General features: G+C 40.7%; 3 protein-coding genes and 1 long non-coding RNA gene across 4 annotated transcripts; 3 read left to right on the forward strand and 1 right to left on the reverse strand.

Annotated features, from left to right (window-relative positions):
• The first annotated feature begins 1,131 nt into the window (after positions 1 to 1,131).
• LOC140929356 (uncharacterized) lies at positions 1,132 to 5,453 on the forward strand. Its single transcript, XR_012164719.1, has 3 exons — positions 1,132 to 1,272; positions 4,889 to 4,969; positions 5,348 to 5,453. It is a non-coding gene; the product is annotated as an uncharacterized lncRNA (long non-coding RNA).
• A 3,128-nt stretch (positions 5,454 to 8,581) lies between these two features.
• Positions 8,582 to 12,430, forward strand: LOC140929357 (universal stress protein Slr1101-like). The gene is made up of 4 exons (XM_073379155.1): positions 8,582 to 8,736; positions 9,470 to 9,550; positions 10,810 to 10,910; positions 12,147 to 12,430. The coding sequence occupies exons 1-4, from the start codon at positions 8,673 to 8,675 to the stop codon at positions 12,345 to 12,347; spliced, it is 447 nt and encodes a 148-aa protein (XP_073235256.1). The 5' UTR covers positions 8,582 to 8,672; the 3' UTR covers positions 12,348 to 12,430.
• Positions 12,431 to 15,686: 3,256 nt separating this feature from the next.
• On the forward strand, positions 15,687 to 20,798 carry LOC140929358 (universal stress protein Slr1101-like). The gene is made up of 4 exons (XM_073379156.1): positions 15,687 to 15,815; positions 18,904 to 18,984; positions 19,519 to 19,619; positions 20,264 to 20,798. The coding sequence occupies exons 1-4, from the start codon at positions 15,743 to 15,745 to the stop codon at positions 20,468 to 20,470; spliced, it is 462 nt and encodes a 153-aa protein (XP_073235257.1). The 5' UTR covers positions 15,687 to 15,742; the 3' UTR covers positions 20,471 to 20,798.
• A 1,398-nt stretch (positions 20,799 to 22,196) lies between these two features.
• On the reverse strand, positions 22,197 to 25,676 carry LOC140929359 (tetratricopeptide repeat protein 28-like). Its single transcript, XM_073379157.1, has 2 exons — positions 24,250 to 25,676; positions 22,197 to 22,833 (listed from the first exon to the last, which is right to left on the reverse strand). The coding sequence occupies exon 1, from the start codon at positions 25,657 to 25,659 to the stop codon at positions 24,253 to 24,255; it is 1,407 nt and encodes a 468-aa protein (XP_073235258.1). The 5' UTR covers positions 25,660 to 25,676; the 3' UTR covers positions 22,197 to 22,833; positions 24,250 to 24,252.
• Positions 25,677 to 27,425: the final 1,749 nt, after the last annotated feature.

Here is a 27,425-nt window from a genome sequence, read left to right on the forward strand (position 1 = left end):
CTGATGTTCAGTTACAACTTCAACGGGATCTTTCTATTACGGCGACATGGACCAAAGATCATGGTATGGCTGCCCATCCGCAAAAGACAAACTACATGATGATTGGTACTCGACAAAAGCTTTCCCGTTGCGAAGAATCTGCCCTTTCGCTGTGTTTGGATGGTGGGCAGCTGGAGCAAACTCAACGCCTCTTGGGACAGGATATCGACCCTTCCCTATATCTTGGTCATCACACGAAGCTAATCTTAGGAAAAAACTCTGAAAGCGCGTTGCTGTTCTGGCTCGTATTAAAAAATTCCTACTGGTTAACTGTCGCATCATTTTATTTAATGCTAGTATTAAACCTATTCTTGAGTACTGTGTCTCCGTTTGGGGAAATTGTAATGCAGGATTATTGGATGAGATTTTTAAAGTTCAAAAAAGTTGTGTGCGTATTATATTAGGTGCTCCGTCTCAGGCTAGAACCTTGCCACTATTTCTGGAACTTGGGTGGCTACCCATCAATCAAATCTGCATTGAAAGAAGACTACTTATGCTCAAGAAAATCCTGGATGGACGTGCACCGGATTAGGCCTTTCTGAGAAACTGTTATCTTTGAAATACCACAAGTCTCTTGATAGAAGGTCGCGGTTACCTTATCGACTTCCTATTCCACGTACCAACCAATAGTATGAAGCGGATGTTCTTTTACAATGCAGTTAAACTGTGGAACAATGTCAGCGAAAATATTTTAGTCCGTTCTTCTGATGTGAAGAAGTTCAAAAGAAATTTCCTTGATTCAGTCTTGTGTAAATTCACGCCTGACAGTTTTAAAATTGACAGAATTTTTTAACTCTTTTAAATTACTTAATATTTCCTTACGGTACTTATTAAGTTTTTTTATACATGTGTAAATTCGAGTAAATTCTGATATCTAAATTATTTCTTACCTTAGGATTCTAGTTTTTTAGGATTTTTTTTTTATTTTAGTAGTTTCATAGGGCCATAAAGGAGAGTACAGTTGGTCTGTAATTACGCACCCTATTGAAATTAAAGTGTTCCTTCATTCATTTCACATCTATGACATCTGTGGCAGTTAATTTTTCCTCGTCATCATTTACGTGACTACAGATGGCTTTTATAAAGGCGATCACTGATATTGCACGCATCTCACTTTAGATGAGTGATCACAAATAACCCTCTATCCTTTAGTCGTCATGTCGACTGGCCAATCACGGAGAACTGTGGCAATTGCTGTGGATTCTAGCGACTACAGTGAACAGGCATTTGATTGTGAGTATTTTTAATATTGTTTGTGTTCATGTGTTCGGTAACTACCGGTTGTTTGTAATTTTGCGAAGTGCCTAGGTACTCCATTTCGTGACCGCTCGTTTCGCCCTCGAGTCGTTTTGTTAACGTCCCATTCGCTGACGTCTTATGTCGCGAAATGAGCTCTGTGCATGTATATACTTCGTTCCCTCGGCCATGATACAAGAAAGTGAGATACGCATGCATATACCTCGTTCTTTCTGCCACTGATTAGGCGAAATCAGTACAGGGAACAGATTTAACACGTGGGCGAAGCGGCTTAAGACGCTGGCGAACAGAACATTGGCGAAACGACTCTTAGGCGGAACGACCGTAAACGGAAAATTTAAGGATATTTACACTGTATCGGACATACACGTGTCGGTCCAATAGACCTACCGTCCATAGGCACAGCATTCTTTTAGCGTTTGAATTTATCCCAGTGTGTAACCATAAAAACAACTGCCATCCCCAGCTTTCTTTTTATCGAAACAGAGCTTTGAGTTTTTAAACTCAATTTTATTGAATCGTGAGTTTGGACATGCAACATGAAATTAATAACGTCAATCGATAATAATCTTAAAAAATTAGACACAGTCCCCGCAGTAGAGCAACTTAAGTGCGTTTGTAATCGGCAAACGTAGTTCGCGAGGTAAATCGTTTTTGTAATTAAAATTTTAACTATCCCCTGTGGCAGGGGATTATGTCGTTTTCGTGACTTTGATACTCTTTCGTATATTCATTATGATATCTGATACTTGAACGAGAAGATGTGCATGTCAGTCTTGAAAAGAACCAGGAACTCTGAACAGTCTTGAAAAGAACCAGAACCTGTAGGGAGAATGTTTCTAAAACGGGAAGCGGGGAAAGGGCACTAGGGAACAGAGAAATGAAAAATCGGAACAAAACCTAACCTGACCCCTTACCCTATTAGTAACGTCATTTCCACATCCCTGCTTTGATCTCATTTTTCATTTTCCCGTACGTTCCCAGTTCCACGTTCTCCGTTTTAGTAACATCCATTTACAGAGGTTTCTGGAAGCAACCGGTACAGTTAATTTAAGGCATTTTACATTATATTTTTGTTCCCTCACTAAAAAGCTCCAATTTAATTCTCCATTTTTCCCACTAAAATGCTCCATTTCCCCCCAAAATGTCACTAAAATGCTCGGCCCGGCTCATTATACAAAGCCGAAGTATGAGTAGTAATTTAAACTTCCGAGGGTTTTTACGCTAACAAAAACGTATATGCGGTATATTAACAACAGCTTATACAACTAACTTATAGAAACAAACGTTCCCTCAGAAGTGAATCGATTATTCGGTTAGTGATATTGTCAAGTTTTCCTCACTCGATTTGTTCAATTTTTTTCACTTCTTCATTCTTTTTTGTTCTGTCTGTAAGCTATTCTCTCTCTCAAAGCCATTCAGTTCGCTACTGGGTCGTCCAGTAACGAACTTAACAAATACCAACTCAGTAATCCTGGCAGTTAGTTTTTCAGGCAGACAGGCATGAAAGGACTGCCTCGTCCTCAGTGGTCCCGCAGCCGCCATATTGGAGAACGAGAAGACCCTGGGGACGAGTCAAAGTGCCGGGGGCGATCTACCTCTTTTAAAGTGTAGTTGGGGGGCGGGGGGTAGTGGGCTTTAAAAATGGTTTACCAGGTGCCGACTCAATATTTTTTAATACAGTTACAACTCATCAATTTTTCGCGTGTTTCATTCTCTTCAAAGTTTGCCCGTTCTTTCCTTGCGGCTGTTTAGAACCTTTCCTTAGTCATTGTTGAACGGGGTCATTTTTTAACCTTCGAGCTGCCGTTAAGGACCTTTTCCTGCTGCGATGGCTGCAGGATTAACCAGCAGAAGTTTGCAGATCGGGGCGATTTCATGCTCCGCTGAAAGTTATTCATGTTGTCTTCGAGTTTAATTTGTTTCAAGAAATCGTAGCTCCGTACCTTGGTAGAAAAGACTCCATTGTTGAATATATTACATCACCTGGCTGTTGAATACGCAGAAGTCTACGACTAAGTGCAGTTTTATAAAGGCTTACCACTGATGATATAGGATCGAAACGGAGCAATCATATAAATTTGGATGCGTCACCGAGGCCCGCCAGACGAAAATTGTTATTCCATCAAAATTCCTTGTTAAAAAAGTGTATTTCTTAATTTTATGAAATTTTTTTTTCAAAAAGTTGGGGGACCCTGCCCCCCTTCCAGCCCCTCCCCCTGCGAGGGCCCTGAATGCAGGCTTTAGTCTCTCGGTCAAGCATGGCCATACCGTAGTTAAGAAAGTGGAACGGTTATAAGCCCGACAGACTTCTTTGTTATATGTTTATGTTAGCTTTATTAGACTTGACAGGGAACAACGCTCAATAGTATTCCTATCATTTTGAACTAACTGACCAAAGGAAACATCGCATTAATTCATGCCGTCACAATTTGTGAACAAAAACCGAAGGATGATGGTCAAGGAACTTCCAACGTAAACTGCAGCACCGCTGTTTTCATCTTTGAAGTTTGCAGGCTTTTATAACGAGTGTCCTGTTGGTCTAACATCGTATCCAGGATCTCTCGTCCTGGGAAAGGAAGAAAAGAAACCCTGGGAACAAAAATGAGTAATGCAGACAGTCGCCATTATCAGCACCAACAACTACCAACATCATTACGGTGGTTATCACATATTGCCACCATAGTGATTATATACCATGGTTGACATCTACCATATCTATGCCGCTATCATAATTATCAGCACGGCCCCCATCGCCATCACCAACATAGTTCATTTCTGTCCCTCTCATTGTGCCACCGCTTGTACGAGAGTGACAGAGAGAGAGCTAAGGACCAGACTAACAGTATTAACAAGATAACCACACCACCAACTACCCAACCATTTTACTGTAGAATGTTTTTTGGCTGCGAAAGTCGCGATTCATTAAGTAACCATAGCAACAGTGATCTTGAAAATAAAATGTTACGACTGTTACCTTATTTTTTGAAGTAAATGCGCGATGAAATTAAGGGATTGGAAATTAACGCGACTTAAATTAACGCGATCTTAAGTGGAAAACGACTTTCAAATAAAGAAAATTAACGCAAAAGAAAGGTAACAATTCAAATGAAGGAAATTAACGCGACGCTCACAAAGAAAGAAAACTTGCTGAAACAACGGAAATCAAGGTAAACATATAATCTTTAATGCAAACTTTTTCCGTGGTACTTTCCTTAAATGTACGAAGGGGGTCAAGCGGATGCTTGCGAGGAAATCTGCTGACCACTTCGAGAGATCTTCATAGTTTCTCTGTTGCTGGCGGATTTCCACCCTGATAAAATACTCCCCTTTCGTAGGTGTCAGGAGATGTCTGAAGTGTATACAAAATAATGGAAATTAAGGTCTGGGAAATTAACGCTCCACTTAATAAACGGCGCGGAAATTAGTGTTTCAAGAAATTATCGCGACTTAAATTAACGCGAATGTTTGAAGTTCGCGTTAATTTCATGAAGCGTTTATTTCCTATAATAAGGTCACGTGTGAAGATATCATGTTTTTGCGCGAAAAATATTAAAATATGTCATTTTCACGAATTACCATCTTTTTTAAGGGTATAAGGAACACGTCTATCATGATGGAGACCAACTGGTTCTTATCCACTCGCACGAGTTGCAATCGCCGGTCTTGTTAGGTAGGTACTTAAGTCAGATCTCCAAAACATTTCATTTTATCCATTTAGTATAAGAGCGCGAATATAGCAAATCATAACTGAAACAACAGCAACTTTCGCTCTCAGGCTTTTCCTGCTAGTTTTTATGGATATGTCTTTATTCAAACTTGTTTCTTTAGCTCAGATAGCCATGCCTAATTTACGTTATCAAAAAAAAACATTTGAATTACGCATTACGTAAATGGTCTGTTTTTGTCCCCTCTGTTAACAGGTATTCGATCTAATTCCGCCCCGTTTTACTGCAGAAGCTGGGGGGTATTTTATGTCCATTTGAATGTAAAAAAAAATTGTAAAAGATCATTTAGCCCTTTAGACTAGACTAATGTTTAACTCTTCCAGAAACGATAGCAACAGAAGGATGGAAGCGCGAAGTCGAGAAACATGACCAGTTCATTAAAGATCTGGAAAAGAAATATAGACGCAAATGTAAACCATTGAAGGTAAGCCTGTAAGAAGTGTTCGCGAGAGTTTAATGCCACGTTTACTTGGCATCGAACGAATTTTCGACCTGCTCAAAAATTTGACCGGATATTTCATTTACGTGCCAAAACCGTTCAATATTTTCTCGCTTTCAATTCACACGGAACTGACTAACCAGGTTGAATCTTAACTATTGTCAGAAGTTTTACCATCTACCCATGCACAGAGTGCCTGTGCTAACAGGGAACAGATTGCTGCTTAGTTACGCAAATCCAAAATCGGCGTCTTACAGCTTAAGGTACGGAAACGGGCAACAAAAAACGTTTAACTTGTCTTGCCATATTGCTGCTAAACGAGTTGAATAGCGATGTTGCGCGTTTTACCATCAAACCTGTCTTGCAACAAATCAGCTTAATTGTTAACAGGTTTGACGTGGGTGGTAAAACGTGCAACATCGCTATTCAACTCGTTTTGCAGCAATGTTGCAAGACAAGTTGCACGTTTTTTTTTCCTGCCCGTTTTTCGGTACCTTTAATTACCACGCATCCACGAAGCCACGACTGTGCCCTAAAAGAAATAGACCATTAAGGGGTTCACATCGCGCCGGGCAAATTTGTCGTACAAAATTTAAACGGTTATGGTGTTTACACCGCGCTGATACAATTTTGGACCGTACCGGTTAAAAATTTGACCTCAATTTTGACTTTCAAGTTAGTTTTAAACTGCTAGGAGTCAAATTTAGTCATACGGTGACGGTGGTTCAGTGTCAAAGGAAGAAATCAATTACGAATTTTCGGCAACCAGTCAATATTTATCCGGTGATGTGTGAACTTAGCCCAAGTACAAATACATTCATAAAGTGGAAAGAGTCTGCTCTATTTGCGTACAAGAACTAGACTGCAGCAGTCTCTTATTTTTCTTTGCAAAGTTACTGCACGCAAAACCCAAGCACGCAAGTGACGCGCGGAAAAGCAGCGAGCCGCGATAAAAGAGGGCGAACGCCAACGTCGTGGTTTGCAATCGTGCTGGCTGCGATAAACTTCAACTTCAACTTTTATTTAACAAAAAATTTAAAAAAAATAGTAATTACAATAGGCTGGCCCGCAAAATAGCAATTGCTAATCTAGGCGGCCCAGTTAAAAGAAGAATAAAGTGAAAGGAAATGAAAAGAAGGAAAATATTTTGCGTTACAATAATTCTTATTTCTATCATAGTTTTACTTTAATTACATTACATCTAAGGAAAAACGAAAAAGGAACTGACGGAGAGCGGAAAGCATGTAATTTTGTCACAGAAATCACTTAACTGTTAATCCAAAATTTTCAATTATCAATGGAGTCATCTTCTTAGATATCGGAAAGCAATCCGTGAGGAACTTTCGAAGAATTAGACGGACTAGAAAAGGCGGACTGCAAGCAGTCTAAAAAGAACAAGTACATTTAATGTAGTTAAATCAAAACTTTATTTTTTTTTCTGGCCAGTCATAAGAGACCGGACTATTCGAAGGGTCCAATAAGAATTCGAAACACAGATGTAACGCAACAAGGCAGACAACAGGAAAGCACATACATGCGTAATTTTGGGTCCACAGCGCAAATCGCAAGTACATGCATGCAAGCAGTTGTAAAATTCACCGCGTTACTCGAAACTCGTGCATAACAAAAAGAAAACTTAACGCAGAACACTCTATGGTTTTAGACAGACGCCTTGAGAAGACTGTACGCTAGTTCACAACCATGCTTATTGTTCTCTCCAAAGATAGAGGCAAAGATTATTGTTGAGCCTGGCCCCCCTGGACAAGTTATATGTAGGGTTGCTATGGAGCAAGATGCAACCCTTATTGTGATGGGTTGCCGTGGAGAGGGAACCGTCCGTCGTACTATATTGGGAAGTGTCAGCGACTATGTTATTCACCATACTCATATTCCGGTGTTAGTGGTACCAAGAGAACAGGATAAACTCCCCTGAAGACTTGAATATTAGAAGAGTAGGAGCTGGCAGGAGGAAAATGGAACGAAATTGAGGGAGTGTTTATGGAATTTTTTACTTAATCATAACGCGCGCGCAATTGTAAAATAACTATGGAAAGAGCTGAATGGCCTGACATTTAAAAGGGGCCTTAGTATGAAGAGCTATGTCGCTAAGTCTAAATGTTGAATTGTGAATGCTTTACTTTTAATCTGAATGCAACTAGCTTCTCCTACCTAGTTTACGGGCACTCGATCCACTCAGATCCACTTAAATGACTCCAAATTAAATATCTAAAACACAAAGCGATTAAAATCCTCAACAGGGAGCAACCAGCATGAACCAGTGGGGTATTTACGAGCGTGGTGGAGGATTTAATCTCGGGGCAACCGGGACATACATCCAGAAGATCACGTCAGATGGGGACTTGAGCGCGGCACTTCCAAAATTGCGAGCCCGATGCGCCGATCTGACCAGTTACGCAAGCTGCAGCTTTTATGCGCGTGATCTGTTGGTGGCTACTGAATTTAACAGCAGATCGCCCAATGGAAGGGAATCCGGATTCCTGAATCCGGGAAATTTTTTATTGTAGAATCCGGAATCTTGGGCTTTGGAATGGGGAATACAGCTCAAGGAATACGGAATGCCACTAACGAATCCAGAATCCAAGGTCCACTGACAAAGAGCCGGAATCCAGTACCTGGAATCCGCAATCCAGAATCCAAGACTGTCTTGGATTCCTTTACATGTGGAGAAGCAGAGTTACAGCCTGCAATATTGTCGTTTTGACTACCATTTTGACTTTTGATACGTGCTGCTTTCATAATAAATTTGTATGCCTTATTATATCTCTATAGTATTGAATAAATTGTCTTTGAGAAGCTGTTGAGTGTGTGATCGTGAAATCATTTGGTGCAGTGCAGCAGTTTCTTAGTTACGGTAGTTTTGTCATTATTCAGCCGTTTCGTGACTTGTTATATCATCATTCTGTTCCAATATTGACCGTCTTTCCTTCGAAAAATAAAACAATTTCAAGGAATTCAAGATTTGGCGACAAAACGGTGACTGTTAGGCGCACAAACTAAATTAAATGCTTATAAACAATGAGCTGAGGAGCACATTCAACACCTTTTAATTTTGCATTTATATAAGAAAAAGAAATAACAAAGCATGACTGGCGGAAAAGCGTGACTAGGGTAATTATAAGAATGAACCTTAGTGCCCTTCAGCGCCCCAGACAGCTACAGGAATTTCGGCCGTCTTCGTGCTGAAAACCATGTCTCACAGAACTATAGCAATTGCTGTGGATCCCAGTGAATATAGCGAAAAAGCATTTGACTGTAAGTATGAAAACATAATCCTTACGACTCTGATGATGAGAAACAGTATTTTTGTCTTTTTTACTATGTATTGACCCTGTATTGGTTGATTTCAACTATTTCAGAGCTGCGATTACCGGCTGACCTCAATTTATTTTCGTTCAGTTTAGTTTAGCCTGTTACTTTACTCAGTAGTATCTTAAAATTTTTGCCATTTGTTTAGAAAGAAATAATTGGTAATGCATCAGTGCATTTTTTGATTGGTTCGCAATTATTCAGGAGATTCAGCGATGTGCAGCTAATTTGAGCCCACGGGTCACTGAAAACGCAAACTCGATTTCAGGAGTTTTAAACGCACGAATCATCCAACAGATCCAAGAAATAGAAATCACAGGAGATATTTGTATCAGTAGAAACATGGACATCACAAACACACCACTGTGTCATTAAAACTTCATGGATGTGGAGTTTTTTAGGGAGGAGTGAGTATAAGGAAAGTGATGAGAACTTAAGTCTCGTACATGAGCGAGCGGAACTGCGATGCTAATCGCCATGAACTATGATCAGTGTTTTTCGTTCGAAGTTCATCAATTGTCTCCCATATGATTGTACCTGTGGTTAGTTGTACCAGGCCAGGAAAAAATAACAATAAAACATTAATTAAAACAACAACAACAGCAGCTATTTCGCATGCATTTCATATGCATTTTTAAAAATATAGTTTAACAGTGGCAGTGCAATTTTGTCTATGCAGGGTTTATGTCAAACATTTACCATGAAGGAGATAAATTGGTGATCATACACTCACATGAGGTGCACCCACCCGTTATGCCTCGTAAGTACAGGTCTTTACGTTAACTCTACAGAAGTGATAAGTAATTTGGGTTGGAGATTGGATCAAACTATAGTGGTCAGACGCACCTTGGCAACTATTTCGATTCCCATTTGGAAGGGACCTGTCCCGGCTAATTAATAAAATTTACTCCGCGAGCTCCAATCATTCTTTGACAGCAAGGGTACCCTTTCCGCATAAAATACCCTTCTTGAATGGTGGTTACCCTCGTTTCACATACTTACAGTGTACCTAAGAACACCCGTATTACCTATAGTTTCTTAACACCCCCTTAGGGCTGTCACTAAGACTTCAAGTTGTCGGGTAAATACAACAATGAAATAGGTGGGGAATGAAACAGCTAGGAATTTCTTTTGGTGCTATTTTTCTTCTGTTTTCCTATGAAAGTAGCCGGGGGAAATCCCCGGCCCACGGCTCTTAATTATGACAGCCACACCCTGGAATGAAATTAATGAAAGATATTTGAAGGAGAACATAGTAAATTATTAAACTAAGGTGTGTCTGTTTAAAATATTTTAACTTAAGGCCCTTTTAAATGCCTAAATGAAGGATTTCCTTACCCCTTTATAATACTCTACTCTACTCTTTATAATACTCTCTACCCTTTCATATAACTGAAGCCTGCGAGGTATTCCTTTCTTTCGGGCGGAGCCTTTCCACTTTAGCCGGTAGGGAGTACCCCTACCCCAGGAGAGAAAGGGACACTGGGCTGTGCCTTGATCTAAGATCCTGATCTTGCGTACTGAGGTGGGTGTAGGGAGGGAGGGAGGGTAACTATCTATAGTGAGCCGCAGATCAACGTTTCTTCCAAGATTCGTCCATGGAAGCAGTAACGAAGAGCTTATTGTTGAGATCTTTGGAAATGCGAGTTTGTCTTCTGCTAAAAATTCTCTTATCTCCTGGTCTTCTACAGCAGTCCCCCACGAAGCCGTTTTTGCTGTTGTTGTTTTTTTTCTGTCATTATGCGTTGAGTGACGAGACAGTAACCAAGATGAAGATTGAGCTTTCTAGTGCTTTTCTTCACTGAATTCTCGTGACTTCACGCTCCGCCCTTGCAAACCAACAGCTATAAAACCAACCTCTTTTCTCGGATTATGCTAGGTGCCACCCAACGAAGCCATCAATTAGTACATGTAAATTTAATTTCTTTTCCTTCGGAACTGCTATATAATGTCGGGGGGAGAGTTGCGGATTTAAGCTCTGGAGGATACAAGAATGTTGACATGTGCGTCTCTGTTTAGACATGATTCTCACAGACGAGTGGACACGTGAAGTTGCCAAACATGAAAAAACTATTAATGAACTCGAGAGGAGATATGAGGAAAAGTGCAAAGCCTTAAAGGTTTGTTTTGATTGTTCTGATTGGCTGCTAAGGGGGTTGCTAAGGGGGTATTATTTTCTTGCATGTATGACCTAGCATTACCAGCCAGGTGTCCATGGCATATACAATCTGTGTTTAACTTGATAGTGGACATCCTATAAACATCCATGTTATGGTCAATTGACAGCTGTCATAAAAGTATCCGCTGACCAGTTTCACATGACTGTATCGCTGTATCGCTGGCTCAAGTTTACAACTCATGGAGGTGACGTGTTCTTAAAGTTATCCGCTGACCAGTCATTAGTTTTAATTTTTTCAGGATCAGCTCCATGATGAAAATAACTTATTAACCTCGTCTGTTCGGTCATTACAGGGAGATCTCAGACCGAGGCCTTGATGTATTGACCTCGCTGTCGCTCGTTCAATACACTCCGCGTCAAGACCTCGGTCTGAGATTTCCCTGTAATGACCGAACAGAAGAGGTTAATGAGTGGTATGTACTGAAACAAAAATAATCAAATGTATCATTAATAATAAATATATGGCTCTTGCATCACCATACCTAAAACAGCAACTAAGTATATATTTAGTAAAAATATACACAATAATAAAATTTATCTAAAATCTGTTTCATCAAAAATTAAACAATATTAGAATCCACCATCACCGAAAGAAAAAAGAAAGAAAAGAAAAAATGATTAATTAATTCTGGCAAAGTCTGGCAGGAGCCAAAACCCCACAGCATGTGCAACTCCAGACTCGTGCCCAGTCGCTATTTAAGTGTTTTTTGGGGTGAGAGAAGATTGGGGATTAGGTTGAGGCGCGTAGTAGTTCCTTCTTCCCTTCCTATGAGATCCCGCGCGCGCCTCAACCTAATCCCCAATCTTCTCTCACCCTAAAAAACGCTTAAATAGCGACTGAGTACGAGTCTGGCGCAACTCCTATACTCAGCCTATGCAACAGTGTTTTCACAGGTCAAGTTATTTTAGCATCATTTTAAGCGCTTTTTCTCGCGAAAATGGAAGCATCGTTCTGTATCCGTACGTATCCATAATATGAAAATTACAAAAAGAAGAGGTCAATGCTGTGAAAACATCAAAAGTAGTCTCCGGTTTTTAATTACTGATTTGAAAGACTTATTTGATATTCAAAATTCGCGGGAAAATATATTGATAAAAATAGGCTGGTCTGTGAAAACGCCGACTTAGCTCCCTCGATGGCGTCCTTTAAGGTTGATTGGTCTTTCTTGTTTCCTAGTTATCAGCCAAGATTATCGTGACCGATGGACCACCAGGGGAGATCATCTGTAAACAAGCAAAAGAACAGGGAGCTTCATTTATTGTTGTTGGGAGCCGAGGGACGGGAACTATTCGTCGCACCATATTAGGAAGTGTTAGTGACTACGTCTTGCATCACGCTCACATGCCGGTGGTGGTGGTACCGAAGTCCGTTGTCTGAATCAGACCTACACTTCCCCACCCACCCCTCATCCATCAGACAGAGAAAAAGAGAATGCCAGGCACTTGCAGCTTAACATTTGTTTTCCTTTATTTTACGGAATAAAATTTATTTCTTTTATCCCTACACGATTGAAAGAACTGTATATTTTGCAACCTCGTCTCCAGGGCCTTCTCGTTTTCCAACATGGTGACGACAGGAGAGAAGACCCTGGGACACAGCGAACTAAAACTATCGCTGATTGGTGATTTTCACACAGGGACTTTGATTGGTTAAATCTTCAAAAATAAAAATGGTGGCTCTTGGCGGGTTCTTCGCGACCTTGTTTTCAGGGTCTTTTCCTTCTGCAATGGGGACGAAGTTGTATGGCGGAATTTTGCCATCCAGTTATTCCCCCCTCAGTCTAGCCTGCGTGCAAACGCGTGCAACAGAGGAATCAGGAGACGTCTGCACGCAGGCTACCGTCCATTCAGCAAATATGCCAATCTCCCCTTGCCTCCCTTGGCCCTGTGCACCACTGAACTGACATAATTCACCGGAGAAGGACGGCATGGTCGGAAAACTCACGTCACCTTTATTCGGCTTCTGACGAAGTCAGTCTCGTCTCCAGAGCCTTCCTTATCCCTCTCATCCTCGGAGACCCGGGGACAGATAGTGGGGACAAGGGAAAGTCTAAACGGGCGGAAAAATGTTCCATATATATTTTTCCGCCCGTTTAGACTTTCCCTCGCCCCCTTTATCTGCCCCTGGGTCTCCGAGGATGATCCCTCTCCAGTGGAAGGGACAACCGGGTAGCTGACCAAAAGTATCGCAGTCTCTGGGAACGAGATTGCTACCTGGCTTATGTGTTCATTGCCGCCAGGTTGAGAGTTCCCTGCTCGGCTCCGAAAAGGAAGTGCAAACTGGGTGACCTCGTTCCTAGGGTCTCTCAATTCCCTCCCCGTCCTACGACACTTGATTCCCAGGCTCCTACGGACCAGTCATTATTTATCTCCTGGCAAGGGTGGGGGGCGGTGGGGGATTTTAACACGGTAAAAGGTAGCGGATTCCCCCTTTTCAAATATTAGTTCGCTGAAGTCATCCCCACTTCATAACTCTTGCTAACTTACATGATTCATCCCCCCCCCCCGCCCCCCAAAGTTTTCGCACCCATATTCTCCTTAACCAGGAGCCTGGTCCCTTTTACCTATCCCTCCCCAGTGCGCAATTATTTATTCCGTTTTTTATCAACTAGCCACGTGACCAGCTCTGACGAGGGAACGAGGAGAAGTGAGACCCCGGGAACGAGGTTTCAAGCTAAGCGGTTCCCAGGTTCAGGGCGGAAAAACGTTCTGCGCAAGCTTCTGCGCATCCCTTATCGCAGGCTCAAGGCGGGCTTTTCTGTGTGTTGACCGTGTTTGTTTGTTCCTGGAGTTCTGAGTGAAGTGCACGAGGTGCGAACGTTTGCTCCCTGTAAAGCATTTTTATTTGACATGTTTGCTTTTTTTGCGTCGCTTGAAAATTACTTTGGATTCAGAACAACCAATGTTAAAGGAAAAACGGATCACTCCGTCAGTCTCCAGTGGAATAAAAGGTTTTGAACATTTTTAAAGAGGCGAGTATTTTTTTGGATTGTGCATCCCGGATTAATTTATGAGTTGATTTCGCCGGGTTAAATTAAGACCCGTTTGTATTCTGTTATTAGTAGTTACGGTTACTTTTTTTACACGCCCAGATTTATTACCTTTGCAGAACCAGCTTTATCTTTGTCTTCAGTCAAAGAACCATATTGCTTTTATAACGCATCAGAGTGAACAAACTTGTGCGTTTATTTTAACTTTCTCGGAAATAGAAGGCCAGCAAGCTTACTCAGGATCATTTTTCTGTTGCTCAAGTAATAGTAGCCAGAGTTTTTTTCATTTTTCATTACATTGCTTTGTTTTCCAGTGCACTGTGAAAGTTTCTGTTCTTTAGAAAAATAACTTTCTGTACGCAAATTGTCCTTTTCACTCGCTCTTAAGTAGAGAACGACAACTGCCGGCAGTGACTTCAAAACAATTGACTCTTCTCCCGTAAACAATTGCTGCAGCTGGATTTGACTGAGGCGAGCAAAACAAACCCTTATGTGCTCTTTTCTGTATTTTCTAATGATCGGCTGAGTTCAATTTGCTTACTTAGTAAACGAAGACCCTCGCATGGACCAGTTAAGCTTAAAATAGCTAAATGGTGAATAATGGCTTGGCTGTCAAGTAGCAACTGATCTTTTTCTTTTAAGGTCCTTAGGTAGGTTGTTTTCGTACAGAAAATTTATTTCTTCAATGTCAGCAAGAAGTTTTTGAAACAATGTAACTTTAACTTTGTTTGAAGGAAATCTTACTTACCCGTAGGTTTTTGACAGATGTTATGCGTGTTCAACTTGAAAACACAGAGCAAAATTTATATATCTGCGCGAAACGAGCAAGTTTAAAAAACTATATTTACTTTGAAACCGATTTTTGGGAAGATTTTACTGGATAAAGATTGACCCGTTTTCTGCCCACATATCAACGCAATAACTTCTACATTGAGGATTTTGTTTATATTTTAGTGATCTGCGAAACTACGAGTGTCCGATCGAGCGAGGGTTTTAAAATGACAGCTCGAGTGCGACAAAGTTCAGTGACTTCAAACACATTGTGGGCAAGCGTTAATTTTTTTGGGCAAATCACTGTCCAAAGATATGTTGTTTTTGTGTCCACAGTGGAGCTCCGGACCTTATATATCCAGAAAATTCCTTATATGAACACATTTCGTGAATGCATCTTGAAAAAAATGGGACCTACGCATGCACATTTCCAGTACGACGCAAGGAAATTAATGTCGTTAAAGTCCGTTTTACTATGAGGTATTCTTCGAGAAAATTAAGTAACGACAAGGTTATAACCACAGCTTGCAACTTTTGAAGACAAATTGTCTGTTCTTTCCAGGTTATAAGTGGAAACATTTGATTTTTAGGCAATAAAATATTTGAAATCCCGCCATTTTTTCAAACCCGGCCAGGGGATCTGGGCGAAAAAGTTCACGCATGCTCATTACGTTTTTCCGCCCTGAAGTTCCCAGGCACCCTTGACGGCCCATCCCTCTGTTAATTTGACGCTTTGACCAAAGATCAAAAATAGAACATGTATTGCTAGCTATCGGTAGCGACCTGATTAAAAAATTCTTGTTCACGAATTAAAAACAAGCTGACATGACGTCCTGTCATCCCAGAACCCCGGAAATTTTGGCAGTATTTGACGTGCGTGAAAAGTGTCACGCTTTCTGCCACTCTTCACTGATGGCTTTGGTGTTCCCCTATTGGTGGTTCGTAGGTGGACTACGTACGTATTCACTATCGCGTAGAGTTTCAGTGTGGCCAGCTGCTGAAAACTGAAAGCATGGCAGAAGCAGAGAGCAGAGTTGTTGTTATCGCCGTCGATGCAAGCGACCACGCCGAGAAAGCGTTTAATTGTAAGTAGGAAAAAGTATAACCCGTTTTTTATATGAGGCGTGAACTCAGCTTACCGAAATCCGTTTGTGTGCATGAAAGCAGCATTTCGATGCAGGCAAACGTGCATGATTTTTCATCAAAATATTTGCATTAAATCACTTCACCAAATTTATCGGTTTCCCTCTGTAAAAGGAAGTATTGAATCGGCTAAAGGATCGGCTCGTGCTTGTAAAGGGTTTCGCCGCTCCCTTGTCCGTGAAAGCACGGAACTACAGTAATTTTATTAAGCTCATGAATGAGCTTTTTCGAAACGACAACGCAGTAAAAGTGATTTTAATACTTGTTTATTTCTCGAAATAGAATACAATTTCGAAAACTTAAACCACATAAATCGACTTAATCGACTTCTCAAGTACAAGAGAAGGTAATGAATTCGCGCGTCAATTTTAACGCTTCGATTGTTTCTTTCGCCGCGCCAAACAAAAGCTTCGAAATATGGTAAATTAAAGGTAGCTTTATAAATTATTGACCTCAACAATGATCACGTTTACTGCTGTTATTAAAAATTAGTACTTTTTCGATGCGGGATTTTCTGCGTCAGCGCACGTCATGTGTTCCGGGAGAGGCCTCAGCAGCTGCAGGCCAAAAATAATTATTGAATTTAATAGAGCATCCAACGAATAGACTGATCGAATGTGTGATCATTTTCTCACAAACTTTCCTTAGGTCGATGTTTTTTTGTATTTGCCGAATATTTGGTGGCCGACGACTAGAACTTATTTGTGTTCGTACTTGTTTAAGTGGTAGGATGGTTTCATGGCACAGTACGTTGTTTATTGAATTATTTGTAGACTACTCTACGGGGGGTACACCGGGGTTAAAATGACGAGGATCATGATTTAAGGAATTTTTTTGGCTTTGAAATTTTTTTGTTAGGAAAATTTTGGCAAGTTTTTCTTTGGGTGCCTTGATTTAAGCAGGTTGTTTTAAATATTTAAAACAATCTGAAGAAGGGTGTAGTACTCTGCAAGTTTGCTCGCTGGGTAGTTCTGCCTAAAAAAGTACAACCAAATGTGTTTTGGGGTCCTTGAAGTTTTAATTTATTCTAGTTATACACATGTAGATTATGGGAATGGAATAATCTGGGAGTTAATGTTTGGTCCAGAGGGTTTTTGGGATTTCATTAGAAGCCTTAGGGCTTTTTTGGGGGGTGGGGGGGGGGGTTATTTTTGACCTCTTTTGATTCATCCACATGATTTTAATTCCAAAATACCCCCCAGGGGGCTACTCTAGTCAGAGGTTATGGTTTATGTCAGCCCAACAAATCACAGCCAATTTGCATGCTATCTACAATGTATTGTGCTGGTCTTTGTATCAAGTAAATGCGAAATACAGTCCTCAAATCCAATTTTCAAAGTTATGTTTTAGGCAAAAATGCTCGAATGTATAGGAAATGTGCTGATGTAAGAATGCTTAAAATTTTCAAAGACAGGCTTGCTCTAGCTAGCTAACAGTGTCCAGTGGCCCCTGGTGCCTAACTTTTGCTCCCGAGCGACCAGAATATCTTACTTTTTTATACAAATCATATGCTGGGTACCCTGGATTCCACAGGTTCAGGGCACTGGGCTCCCTGCAATTTTTCTTAGAGCACAGCCTTTACAAAATGTCTTGAGTAGTTCTTCACATCAATTTGTCCACTTTTGTTCTTCATTTTCTTTACAAGCAAACATGAGGCTATATAAAAGGAGAATCTCAGTTTATTACACATCACTTTGGGCTTTTTTCCATGCTGACACCCCCTGATTTAGTGTTATTGTGTTTACAGTTTCCATAGAAACTGTAACATAACAATGCAGTTGTGTCATAAAATCCATAATGTCCATAAAAGTGATAATTCTGAAGGCCAGATAAAATATTATTTGATTCAGTTCACAAACAAAGAGAGCTTTTTACGCTTTAGTCGTTGCTTGTCATTTCAATCATTAAATGATTTTTTTTCTAGTCAAATGAAATTTTGCGAAAAAGAGGTAATTGTGGTCAGTGGCATACTACGTAACATGAAGGTGAAGTGTGACCTCTGATGCATCAGAGAAATAAGCGTGACCTGTTGTATTGGAATAATTATTTTTCTGGATGCAAGAAGTCACGCTTCATTTTCTCTTTGAGTCTGGTCATCAGCATGCTTTATAACAGGAAGGTGACACTGAAGTGTAACTTAATGCATCAGATAAATAAGCGTCACATTTTGTGTCCAAAAATTTTTCCTCTATGCAAGTTTCTTCCACAAAACACTGGTTACATTTTTATGCTTATATGATGTAGCAAGCTGATAAAATCACAGTTGTAGAACAGACGTTCATGTAACAAAAACTGTAAACATGCATGCTCTCTCTAGAGAGCTACAGTCCACTCCCGATAACTTGAACCCTCGCTAACTTGAACCTCGCGCTAACTCGAACTAAAATCGATTTCCCCTGGATTTCCGTCGTACATTCACTGTAATTTTACCCTCAGTAACTCGAACCCTCGATAACTCGAACTCCCGCTAACTCGAACCAATTTTCGTTCCCCTCAGGTCATTTTCTATATAATTTTACCCTTGATAACTCGAACCATGTTTTGAGCCCTTAAAAAGTCAGGAAAAAAAGCCGTCTACTGGCGTCCGAAACATTGAATTTTGGATTTCCTATTGACGTGTTGTAGGCGTATAGTTTACTAGTGGAGGCTGATGTTGATTGTAACAGGCTAACATGAAGCAGCTTTACCTCTCAAAAACAGTAAAACACATGCTTTATTTAAGCTATGTTTTGTTACGTTAGGTTCTGATTTATAATCTAGAGGTATCTTTTAATTTTCACTTGACATTTCTACAATTAAATGTGATTAGAATGTTCACTGTGCAGTAAAAACTGTTTTTTCCTTACTCTCGGCTATTTTCTTCGAGGTCCCGATAACTCGAACGGTTTTCGATTTCCCTTGAAGGTTCGAGTTATCGGGAGTCAACTGTATTATTGTTTTTGCTTGTCATCTACATTTTAAATTATATTCAGTTGCTAATGAAAAACACTCTTACAGTGACTTCTGTATGTACTTCACTTTTTATATCAGGGTATAAAGACCAAGTATACCGTAAAGGAGACAAGTTAGTTGTTGTTCATTCTCATGAACTGCATCCACCCGCTTTGCCTCGTAAGTACAGCATAATATGTTGCATTACTTTTTCTCTTGCTTAATGTTATGAATACAGTCGAACCTCCATGTGTGACAACCTCGTGTAAGCGACCAGTCCTCGCATATGTGACCAAAACACCAAAATTTTTCCAGTCAAAGCTTTATAGCTGGAACTTTTTGTAAATGACCACCTCTTGTAAGTGACTGCGACCACTTCTTAGGATGACAGTTTTAGAATTTTCCATTGTTTTTTAACCTTTTCTAAGTGAAGTATGTACTATGCTACTCAATAGTATGGGAAGAACTTTTAGAAACAACATGGATTTTCATAATTTATATTGTAACATAAAATTGCATGCACTACACTCTACAAAAAGTTGATGTGCTTGGACTTTTCCTTGTAAAAGACCTCCTGCAGTTTGACTCTCGTAAGCTACCGCCTCCTGTAAGCGACCACTAATTCTTCGCATTTTGGGTGGTCCCTTATGGGAGGTTCGACTTTATGTTTGTACCAAGTGGCCTTTACAAACCAATAATTTTCTTTCTCTTTAGATGCCATGGCAACAGAGGAGTGGAAGAAGGAAGTTCAGAAACATGAACAGTACATTAAAGACTTGGAAGAGAAATATAAAGCCAAATGTGAAGCTATGGAGGTAACCACTCTAGACTGGTGCATGGTGATTAGGGTTTAACTTTTTCTCTCCCAAAAGTGACCAAAGTACCCTAGCTTGAGGGGCCAACTCTCAAAATACCTAGGATGAAATAAGCTGTGCTCATGATTTGAAAAAAGCCTCTGGCACCCAGGGTATGGCCAAAGTAAACATTCAGCAAAATTCCACATTTAACAGTAATTTTGTAAAATGCTGAAAAACAAATAGCATTATGTGCAGGGGAAGATCAAGAAAATTCAGACAAGGAGGAGGGGGTTGGGGGCACACTTGGACACTTGTCAGCTTTGTAGATACTTATAGTTATTTTACTGAGAATTGAATACTGACAAAACTTTTCAGAAAAAGGGGAGCTGTCCCCACGGCCCATCCTTAAATCTGCCCACAATGTGAAAGTATCTCCCAAGAAGTTGAGTGATCACACCAGAAACCACCTCACAAGACTCTGTCATTCAATCTGAGAGCCAAAGAGTAAAAGGGTTTAACTGGTTAGTCACTCCACACATAAGCTGTTGGTAATGTTTTGATGGTTAAGTAGGGCTTGTTACCCAATATGACAGGGCATAATTATTAATTTATGCTCCCAACCAATTGTAGCATAATATATTTCTTTGAAACTGTCACCGTAGGTCTCAGCCAAGATAATTATTCAAGGTGGAAATCCAGGAGAACATGTTTGCAAAATTGCTGAGAAAGAGCATGCAACATTGATTGTCTGTGGAAGCCGTGGAATGGGCACTGTCCGTCGCACCATATTAGGAAGCACAAGTGATTATATCATACATCATGCACACTGCCCCTGTTTGGTTGTTCCTAAGGACAAGCATTCTAAGTAGTGTTACATTAAAACAGTTTAAGAATGCTTTGGGGCTAGGTCAAGGCGTCTAAAACTCAAAACCAGATATTACTGCAGTTGCTAGGCTTAATTAGAATTTCTGCTTTTTCATTTAACGAGTACTATTCCCTAAAACTTCTTCGTGTTTTCTCTCTCCTTCTGTTCTTTGTGTGTTTTGTAACAGGTTTGGAGTTTTCTTTGATCTTCACTCATAGCCCAGAACTTAAAGCTCGCTAGGCGCTATAATGCCATATCATGTTTATTCAGTATCAGAGGAGTGAGGGTAACTAAGACGATCAAATTCAAATAAACCACGATTTGAATATCGATTCAGAGTCTTTGTTCTTGTAAATCTCATTCCAATCTTGATATACTAGTGAAAATGAGGTTAAAGGTTTCTAAACTTGCAATGGTTCGTGGAGATGAGCCTTGGGTCACAGAGGTTGTTAATAAGTTTATTGGTCAGCAGGTTATGATATGCTGCAACAGTGTTTAATCACCAAAGCATACACCAAAGGACGTCTGTGGGGAGGATATTGTTACACTTGTTCTAATTAGGATTTTGTTTCCAGACCAGGTGGGTTGTCGAAGGCTGGGTAGCCTGTTACAGCTGTACAGGTCGTGGTATGCAAAGACTAAAGAAACATTTGTACGGGTTGGAAGAAGAGGGCTGGGCATCTTCTTTCTCAATCTCGTTCCCGGAGACTGCGATCATTTTGGACATCTTATCAACCTTATTCTTGGGGGGTTGAACTCCAAATCATGTTGAGTGCTTGATCTTGATCGTCCGAAAGAGAAGGACGGGTTGTGCCCAAAAATGAAAGACAAATTTTGTTTGCTAATCGATGCTCTCTTCTTTTGCCGTTTTCATCCAAGTTAGGGTCGTTAGAAATGAATCAACGGCAGAATCGGAATATAAGGAAACGGCTCCCTCGAAACTATACTATGATCAATACTCCTTAAAGGGGTGTATAAATGGTACCAGGGTGACTTTCGTGCCCGCCCAAGTTCACCCTGGTTTCTTATCCGGGCTCTGCATTCGTTTAAATGATACAGCACAGAAAATACATAGCAGTCGAACTCAGCGGAACCCTGACAAAGTTTTATGTTGGTGCTCAGTAGGAAGTCTCTTGGCGAAGAATGAGCGTGGGATTTTGGAAAGACCCTGAATCCCATGAAAAAGCTTGCAGCAGGCCTTAGAAACTACCAACAGAAAAAAAATTTTTAATGAAAAATAAGCAAGAAACAACAAAATATTATATTAAACGACAGTATTTATTCAAGACAACGTATTTGTTTTGTAGTAACTTGATAAAAACACAAGTAAACCTTGAATTCACTGTCAATTGTCTCTTGTCTACAATGTTATAGTGTTACTGAAGAAAGAAAATTGCCGTTTTTAATCTATCACAAGGCATTACCTAGAGTTTAGAAACTACCAACTGGAATAAATCTCGGAGAAATATGAGCGAGAAACGACATCACATTTACAAACGCCACTCAGGCTATATTTATTTAACTTAACAAGACAACACATGAAGCTCATTTCGGGAACTAGACAACAGCAACGCAAATGAATGAAAACGCCACTGAAAAAGTGACTTCGCGTCCTCTCAAACGTTTTCGAGATTTCTCCAACTCGTCCAGTTATTTTAAAGTTGGGAAATAAATAAGTTGGAGCTGAAGACAGCTGAAGAGAGGGAACCGCATTCGAGTTCATACATACACAGTAAAGTTCATCGCCTTGTCGTTCACGTTCTCGAGAGAACTCAAAATTTGGTTATTTTAAATTGTTTTGTTTCATGGACACGGCAAAGAAATTTACAGAATAGTGTAATGCAAGTGCAGTACTCATTAATCATATTTTTGTTTCAGCGTTTCCGTTGCCATCGCCGACGTGGTTTCTTAAGGTTCCTACTTCAAAATAAAAAATGTAATCGCAGCATATATAACGCTACCTTTAACGTTTAGAACCTACAGCGAATGTTACATGAATTGAATCTACGAAAAAGCTCGACTTGTCAAAGCTTTAGTTACAAGTTGAAAGGTGCTCTGTCAAAAGACGAAGAACCTTGTGGAACTCAGTTAAATTTAGTAAGTGGATCAGTATTGATCGAGCTCTTGTAATACTTCACTAATTTAAAAACTCAGAAGGACTGATAATTCTACACTTTGAATTTTGCCATTAAGTCACTTGCAAAGCAGTGTTCACTTGCAACATGCAGGTGTCCATTAGCAGGTACAGTCTATCCTGTAGCAGCAGCAGCCCAGCTCCTGGCAGCATCCAAATCAAGGAGGCAATGGAGGATAGTAAGCGCGATTCCAAATCACGGCATCAGAACATCATCTTTTCTCTGGTAGGCTCTGCAGTGGATGCAAGACAGGAACAGGCAAGTTAATTTCTAACAGTGCATTTAACTATAGTATTAAATGAATGTTGGCCAGACGGAAATCCCGGGTAGGTGGGAAGTTGGGAGAAGTATACTTCCTTCCGGTATGCTATGTAGGTATATGCGGCGCCAAAGGGTATGGTTTTTTACTCCATGGGGTACTCCCTATGATGGCCTATACGGGGAGGCTCCGCCCGAAAGGGGTACCTTTTTCAGGCTTCAGGTATATGAAAGGGTATAGCCTTTCACTGAGCGGGGTATATAAAAGGGAAGCGAAATCTGTCATTTCGGTCGGTAAAAATTCCCAGAAGGGTTGACAGATGCATTTTGTGGCAATGAAAAAGTCTAGAAAGCGTTCTGGTTTTGTGATTTATTCATATTTTAAAGGCAATGCATTTACGGCAGTTAAAAGGGATGCAAAATTCTAAACCAGGTATTGGAATAGGTTTTGAAAGTGGTACCATTTGTCGATAGAAGGTATGCGAGTGAAATACCTTCGCTGTCAAAAATGGTATATAAAAAGGTAAAGGGTGGGACCTTAGGGCGAAGTCTCCCTGTATAAAACTTTGTTGAGTACCCCCCCCCCCCCTCCACGGGTTTTGGCTCTTTGGTCTCTGAAAATGAGCATAAATTGTTAATCATTTGAGTCTGAACTGAACGGGTAAAGTTTTGTGCTGTCTGGACCAGCGTCTGGAATTAGGCATATCATTTTACCATTTGACTGTTAAGAACAGCAACTTCAGGTCTGAAATAGAGTAGGGAACGAAATCACGTATTTTGTCCTGAATTAGGGTTGGTAAATGAGATCGATGCTCCGATTTCAACAACAACGGCCCACGAACAGAGGATGGTCTGCCTGTGGCGGTTAACCTTCATGTCGCAGGAGACTGTGATTGATTGATGTGTACATGACAAACTGGCCTTATGTGTGCCGGAAATTCAAGTGAGCAGGCGGATTCTTCTTGTCCCTTGCTGGTTTCATAATATTGTAAACGTGATTCTAAGTCCGTCGTCTTCGCAACGTTCTTCTATGAAGAACTGACAAACTGGCCTTATGACAGACAGCACAAAACTCTGACTATTTTTCTATCGTTTTGTTTGGTTACCAGTGGTGATTTGGGAAAAATGTAGCTTCCTCTACAGTTATGCTAACGATCGTCAACTTTTAATCTAAGTTTCAAAGGTTAAAAAACCTCCCGTTATAAATCTAACCTGAGATCACGCTCTCTTTTTGTCGTTTCGCTTGGAAAATACGTTCCGGCGTGCAATTTTGGCGCGAGCACGTAAGAGAGAATGTATAGAAGCCTGCTAACATTGGGTTCGATCTTTACGCAAACCAAGCTTGACCAGATGATCATTTTTCTACTTAAGCTTACAGTGAGGATCTCACCTTTCATTGGCTGAAATTCAATGTCACGTCATCACCAATCAGCACAAAAGGGGCCCAATGCTTCACAGCTTTGTATTCCCCAGACTCCCGTATACATTTCATAGCCTGATGAAGCGACTTACTTGCACTTTGCCCTGCTACCAAATGTTCGTAAAAGTGTCTCATAAACTCCAGAGTGGCTTCGTCGTCAATCGCCCACAGTGTCGCAATAACAGAACGAGCACCGGCTCCTAAAAAGGCACGTGCGATACCAACCACTCCTTCGGCTTTGATTGGCCCTTGCCCACTGTGACAGCAGCTTAATACAACAAGCTTGGCGTGCAGTTTTGCAGCCAATACATCTGTCATCGTCAAAAGAAAGTCCTCCTGTTTTGGTCTGTCCACACTAGCACGATTAGGAGATAAAATAATTTCTCCGTTTTCTGTTCGACCATGAGCTGCAATGTGTATTAAGGACACTGGGTTAAGCCTGCTTAAAACTTGCTCTTTTGTAGCGTTCTTACCAGTGAGAGGCACAATGTTGAGAATCTGTCCAATCATTTTTACTTCTTTCTCAGCACCAGGGAGCTGCGGTAACTTTCTGCGGTTAATGCGTACTGTTTCCACCCACGGATTACCAACAAGTAGTGCACCAGATGTACTATGACGCCCCTCCGGACATTCTGCCAGTAATCTTAAGGAGGTAAGTGATGGAGCCAGCCGAATTCTCAGCGTTTCAGACAAATACTTGGAATACTGGTCCACAAGGGCGGCATAAGGAATGTGAAAGAAAGATCCGTCAGGAACAATGATGAGTTCATCACCTTTTATCAAATGTGAGATTGGAGCAATAAGCAACTCGTACAACGTTTTTAAAGCACCCCCCTTGTCTTGCTGTGATGACGATGCAGACGCCTCTGTACCCCTATCGGACAAGTCGTCGATTTCTTCATCTTCTGGCCCATCCGGGGAACGATTATCGCTCCTACCTCTTCTCTTACCACCAATCTGATTGTATGTTTGGTCAATCAATTTTTTCAACTCCACACTGATTTCCTTTCGCACAAACTGACACTGTCCCTTTAGCAGAAGCCAAAGATACACTGCTTCGTCGCACGCGTCTCTGTCTCTGTCTCTGCCTCTGTCTCTGTCTAGAAATAGCGTAGGTGACGAAATATGGCTTGAAATGTTAGATAGTGTCAGTTCCATCTGCAGTTTGGACGACGATTGAAATGATTTTTTGCCTCCATAATGCGACTCCATGAGATCCACGAGAGCTTGTGCTCGCCCCGCCTCAGCTGTAAAAAGCGCTTCGATGGTCTTGCCTTGTTGTAATTGAAGTGCTACTAAACCTCTAAAGTCATGTTTATTCCGAAAGCTGATTTTCCATTCGTCTTTCTCTTGAAGAAGAACCCTCATTTCTTCTGCCATTTTTATTTGGGATTTAAAAAGCTTCTCAGCTTTCAAGAAGTCGCCAAAAGAAAAAAAGCACGAGCAAGTTCGCTATATGCAAATTGTTCTACACCTCTGTCACCGGTCTTCTTCACGATACTTAAACCTTGCTGACAAAATTCAATTGCTTTTAGGGAATCATCGAGAGACTGATAGGCTCTGCCAAAATTGATATATCCACGTCCTTCTGAATGTTTGTCTCCAGTCTCTTTTGCGATGGTTACAGCCAGCTTATAAAATTCGATTGCTTTTTCGAAATCACCGAGAGAAAGATAGACATGGCCAAGGATGTTATATCCGCCTCGTAGTAAATCTTTGTTTTCAGTCTTTTTTGCGATGATTAGACCCAGCTGGGAAAATTTGCTTGCCTTTTCGAAATCAACGAGAGAATGATAGGCAGCACCAAGGTAGGTATATCCAGTTCCTTGTGCATCTTTGTTTCCAGTAGTTTTGGCAATACTTAGGCCTAGCTGATAAAGCTCAATTGCTTTCTTGAATTCACCGAGACAATGATAGGCAGCACCAAGGTTGGTATATCCAGTTCCTTGTGCATCTTTGTTTCCAGTATTTTTGGCAATACTTAGGCCTAGCTGATAAAGCTCAATTGCTTTCTTGAATTCACCGAGAGAATGATAGGCAAGGCCAAGGTTTTTATATCCAGTTCCTTGTGCATTTTTGTTTCCAGTATTTTTGGCAATACTTAGGCCTAGCTGATAAAGCTCAATTGCTTTCTTGAATTCACCGAGAGAATGATAGGCAGCACCAAGGTTGTTATATCCAGTTCCTTGTGCATCTTTGTTTCCAGTATTTTTGGCAATACTTAGGCCTAGCTGATAAAGCTCAATTGCTTTCTTGAATTCACCGAGAGAACGATAGGCAGCACCAAGGTTGGTATATCCAGTTCCTTGTGCATCTTTGTTTCCAGTATTTTTGGCAATACTTAGGCCTAGCTGATAAAGCTCAATTGCTTTCTTGAATTCACCGAGACAATGATAGGCAGCACCAAGGTTGGTATATCCAGTTCCTTGTGCATCTTTGTTTCCAGTATTTTTGGCAATACTTAGGCCTAGCTGATAAAGCTCAATTGCTTTCTTGAATTCACCGAGAGAATGATAGGCAAGGCCAAGGTTGTTATATCCAGTTCCTTGTGCATTTTTGTTTCCAGTATTTTTGGCAATACTTAGGCCTAGCTGATAAAGCTCAATTGCTTTCTTGAATTCACCGAGAGAATGATAGGCAAGGCCAAGGTTTTTATATCCAGTTCCTTGTGCATTTTTGTTTCCAGTATTTTTGGCAATACTTAGGCCTAGCTGATAAAGCTCAATTGCTTTCTTGAATTCACCGAGAGAATGATAGGCAGCACCAAGGTTGTTATATCCAGTTCCTTGTGCATCTTTGTTTCCAGTATTTTTGGCAATACTTAGGCCTAGCTGATAAAGCTCAATTGCTTTCTTGAATTCACCGAGAGATCCATAGGCAAAGCCAAGGTTGTTATATCCAGTTCCTTGTGCATCTTTGTTTCCAGTATTTTTGGCAATACTTAGGCCTAGCTGATAAAGCTCAATTGCTTTCTTGAATTCACCGAGAGAATGATAGGCAAGGCCAAGGTTGTTATATCCAGTTCCTTGTGCATTTTTGTTTCCAGTATTTTTGGCAATACTTAGGTCTAGCTGATAAAGCTCAATTGCTTTCTTGAATTCACCGAGAGAATGATAGGCAAGGCCAAGGTTTTTATATCCAGTTCC

This window comes from Porites lutea, chromosome 3, assembly GCF_958299795.1.
Source record: "Porites lutea chromosome 3, jaPorLute2.1, whole genome shotgun sequence".
Taxonomy (NCBI): Eukaryota; Metazoa; Cnidaria; class Anthozoa; order Scleractinia; family Poritidae; genus Porites; species Porites lutea.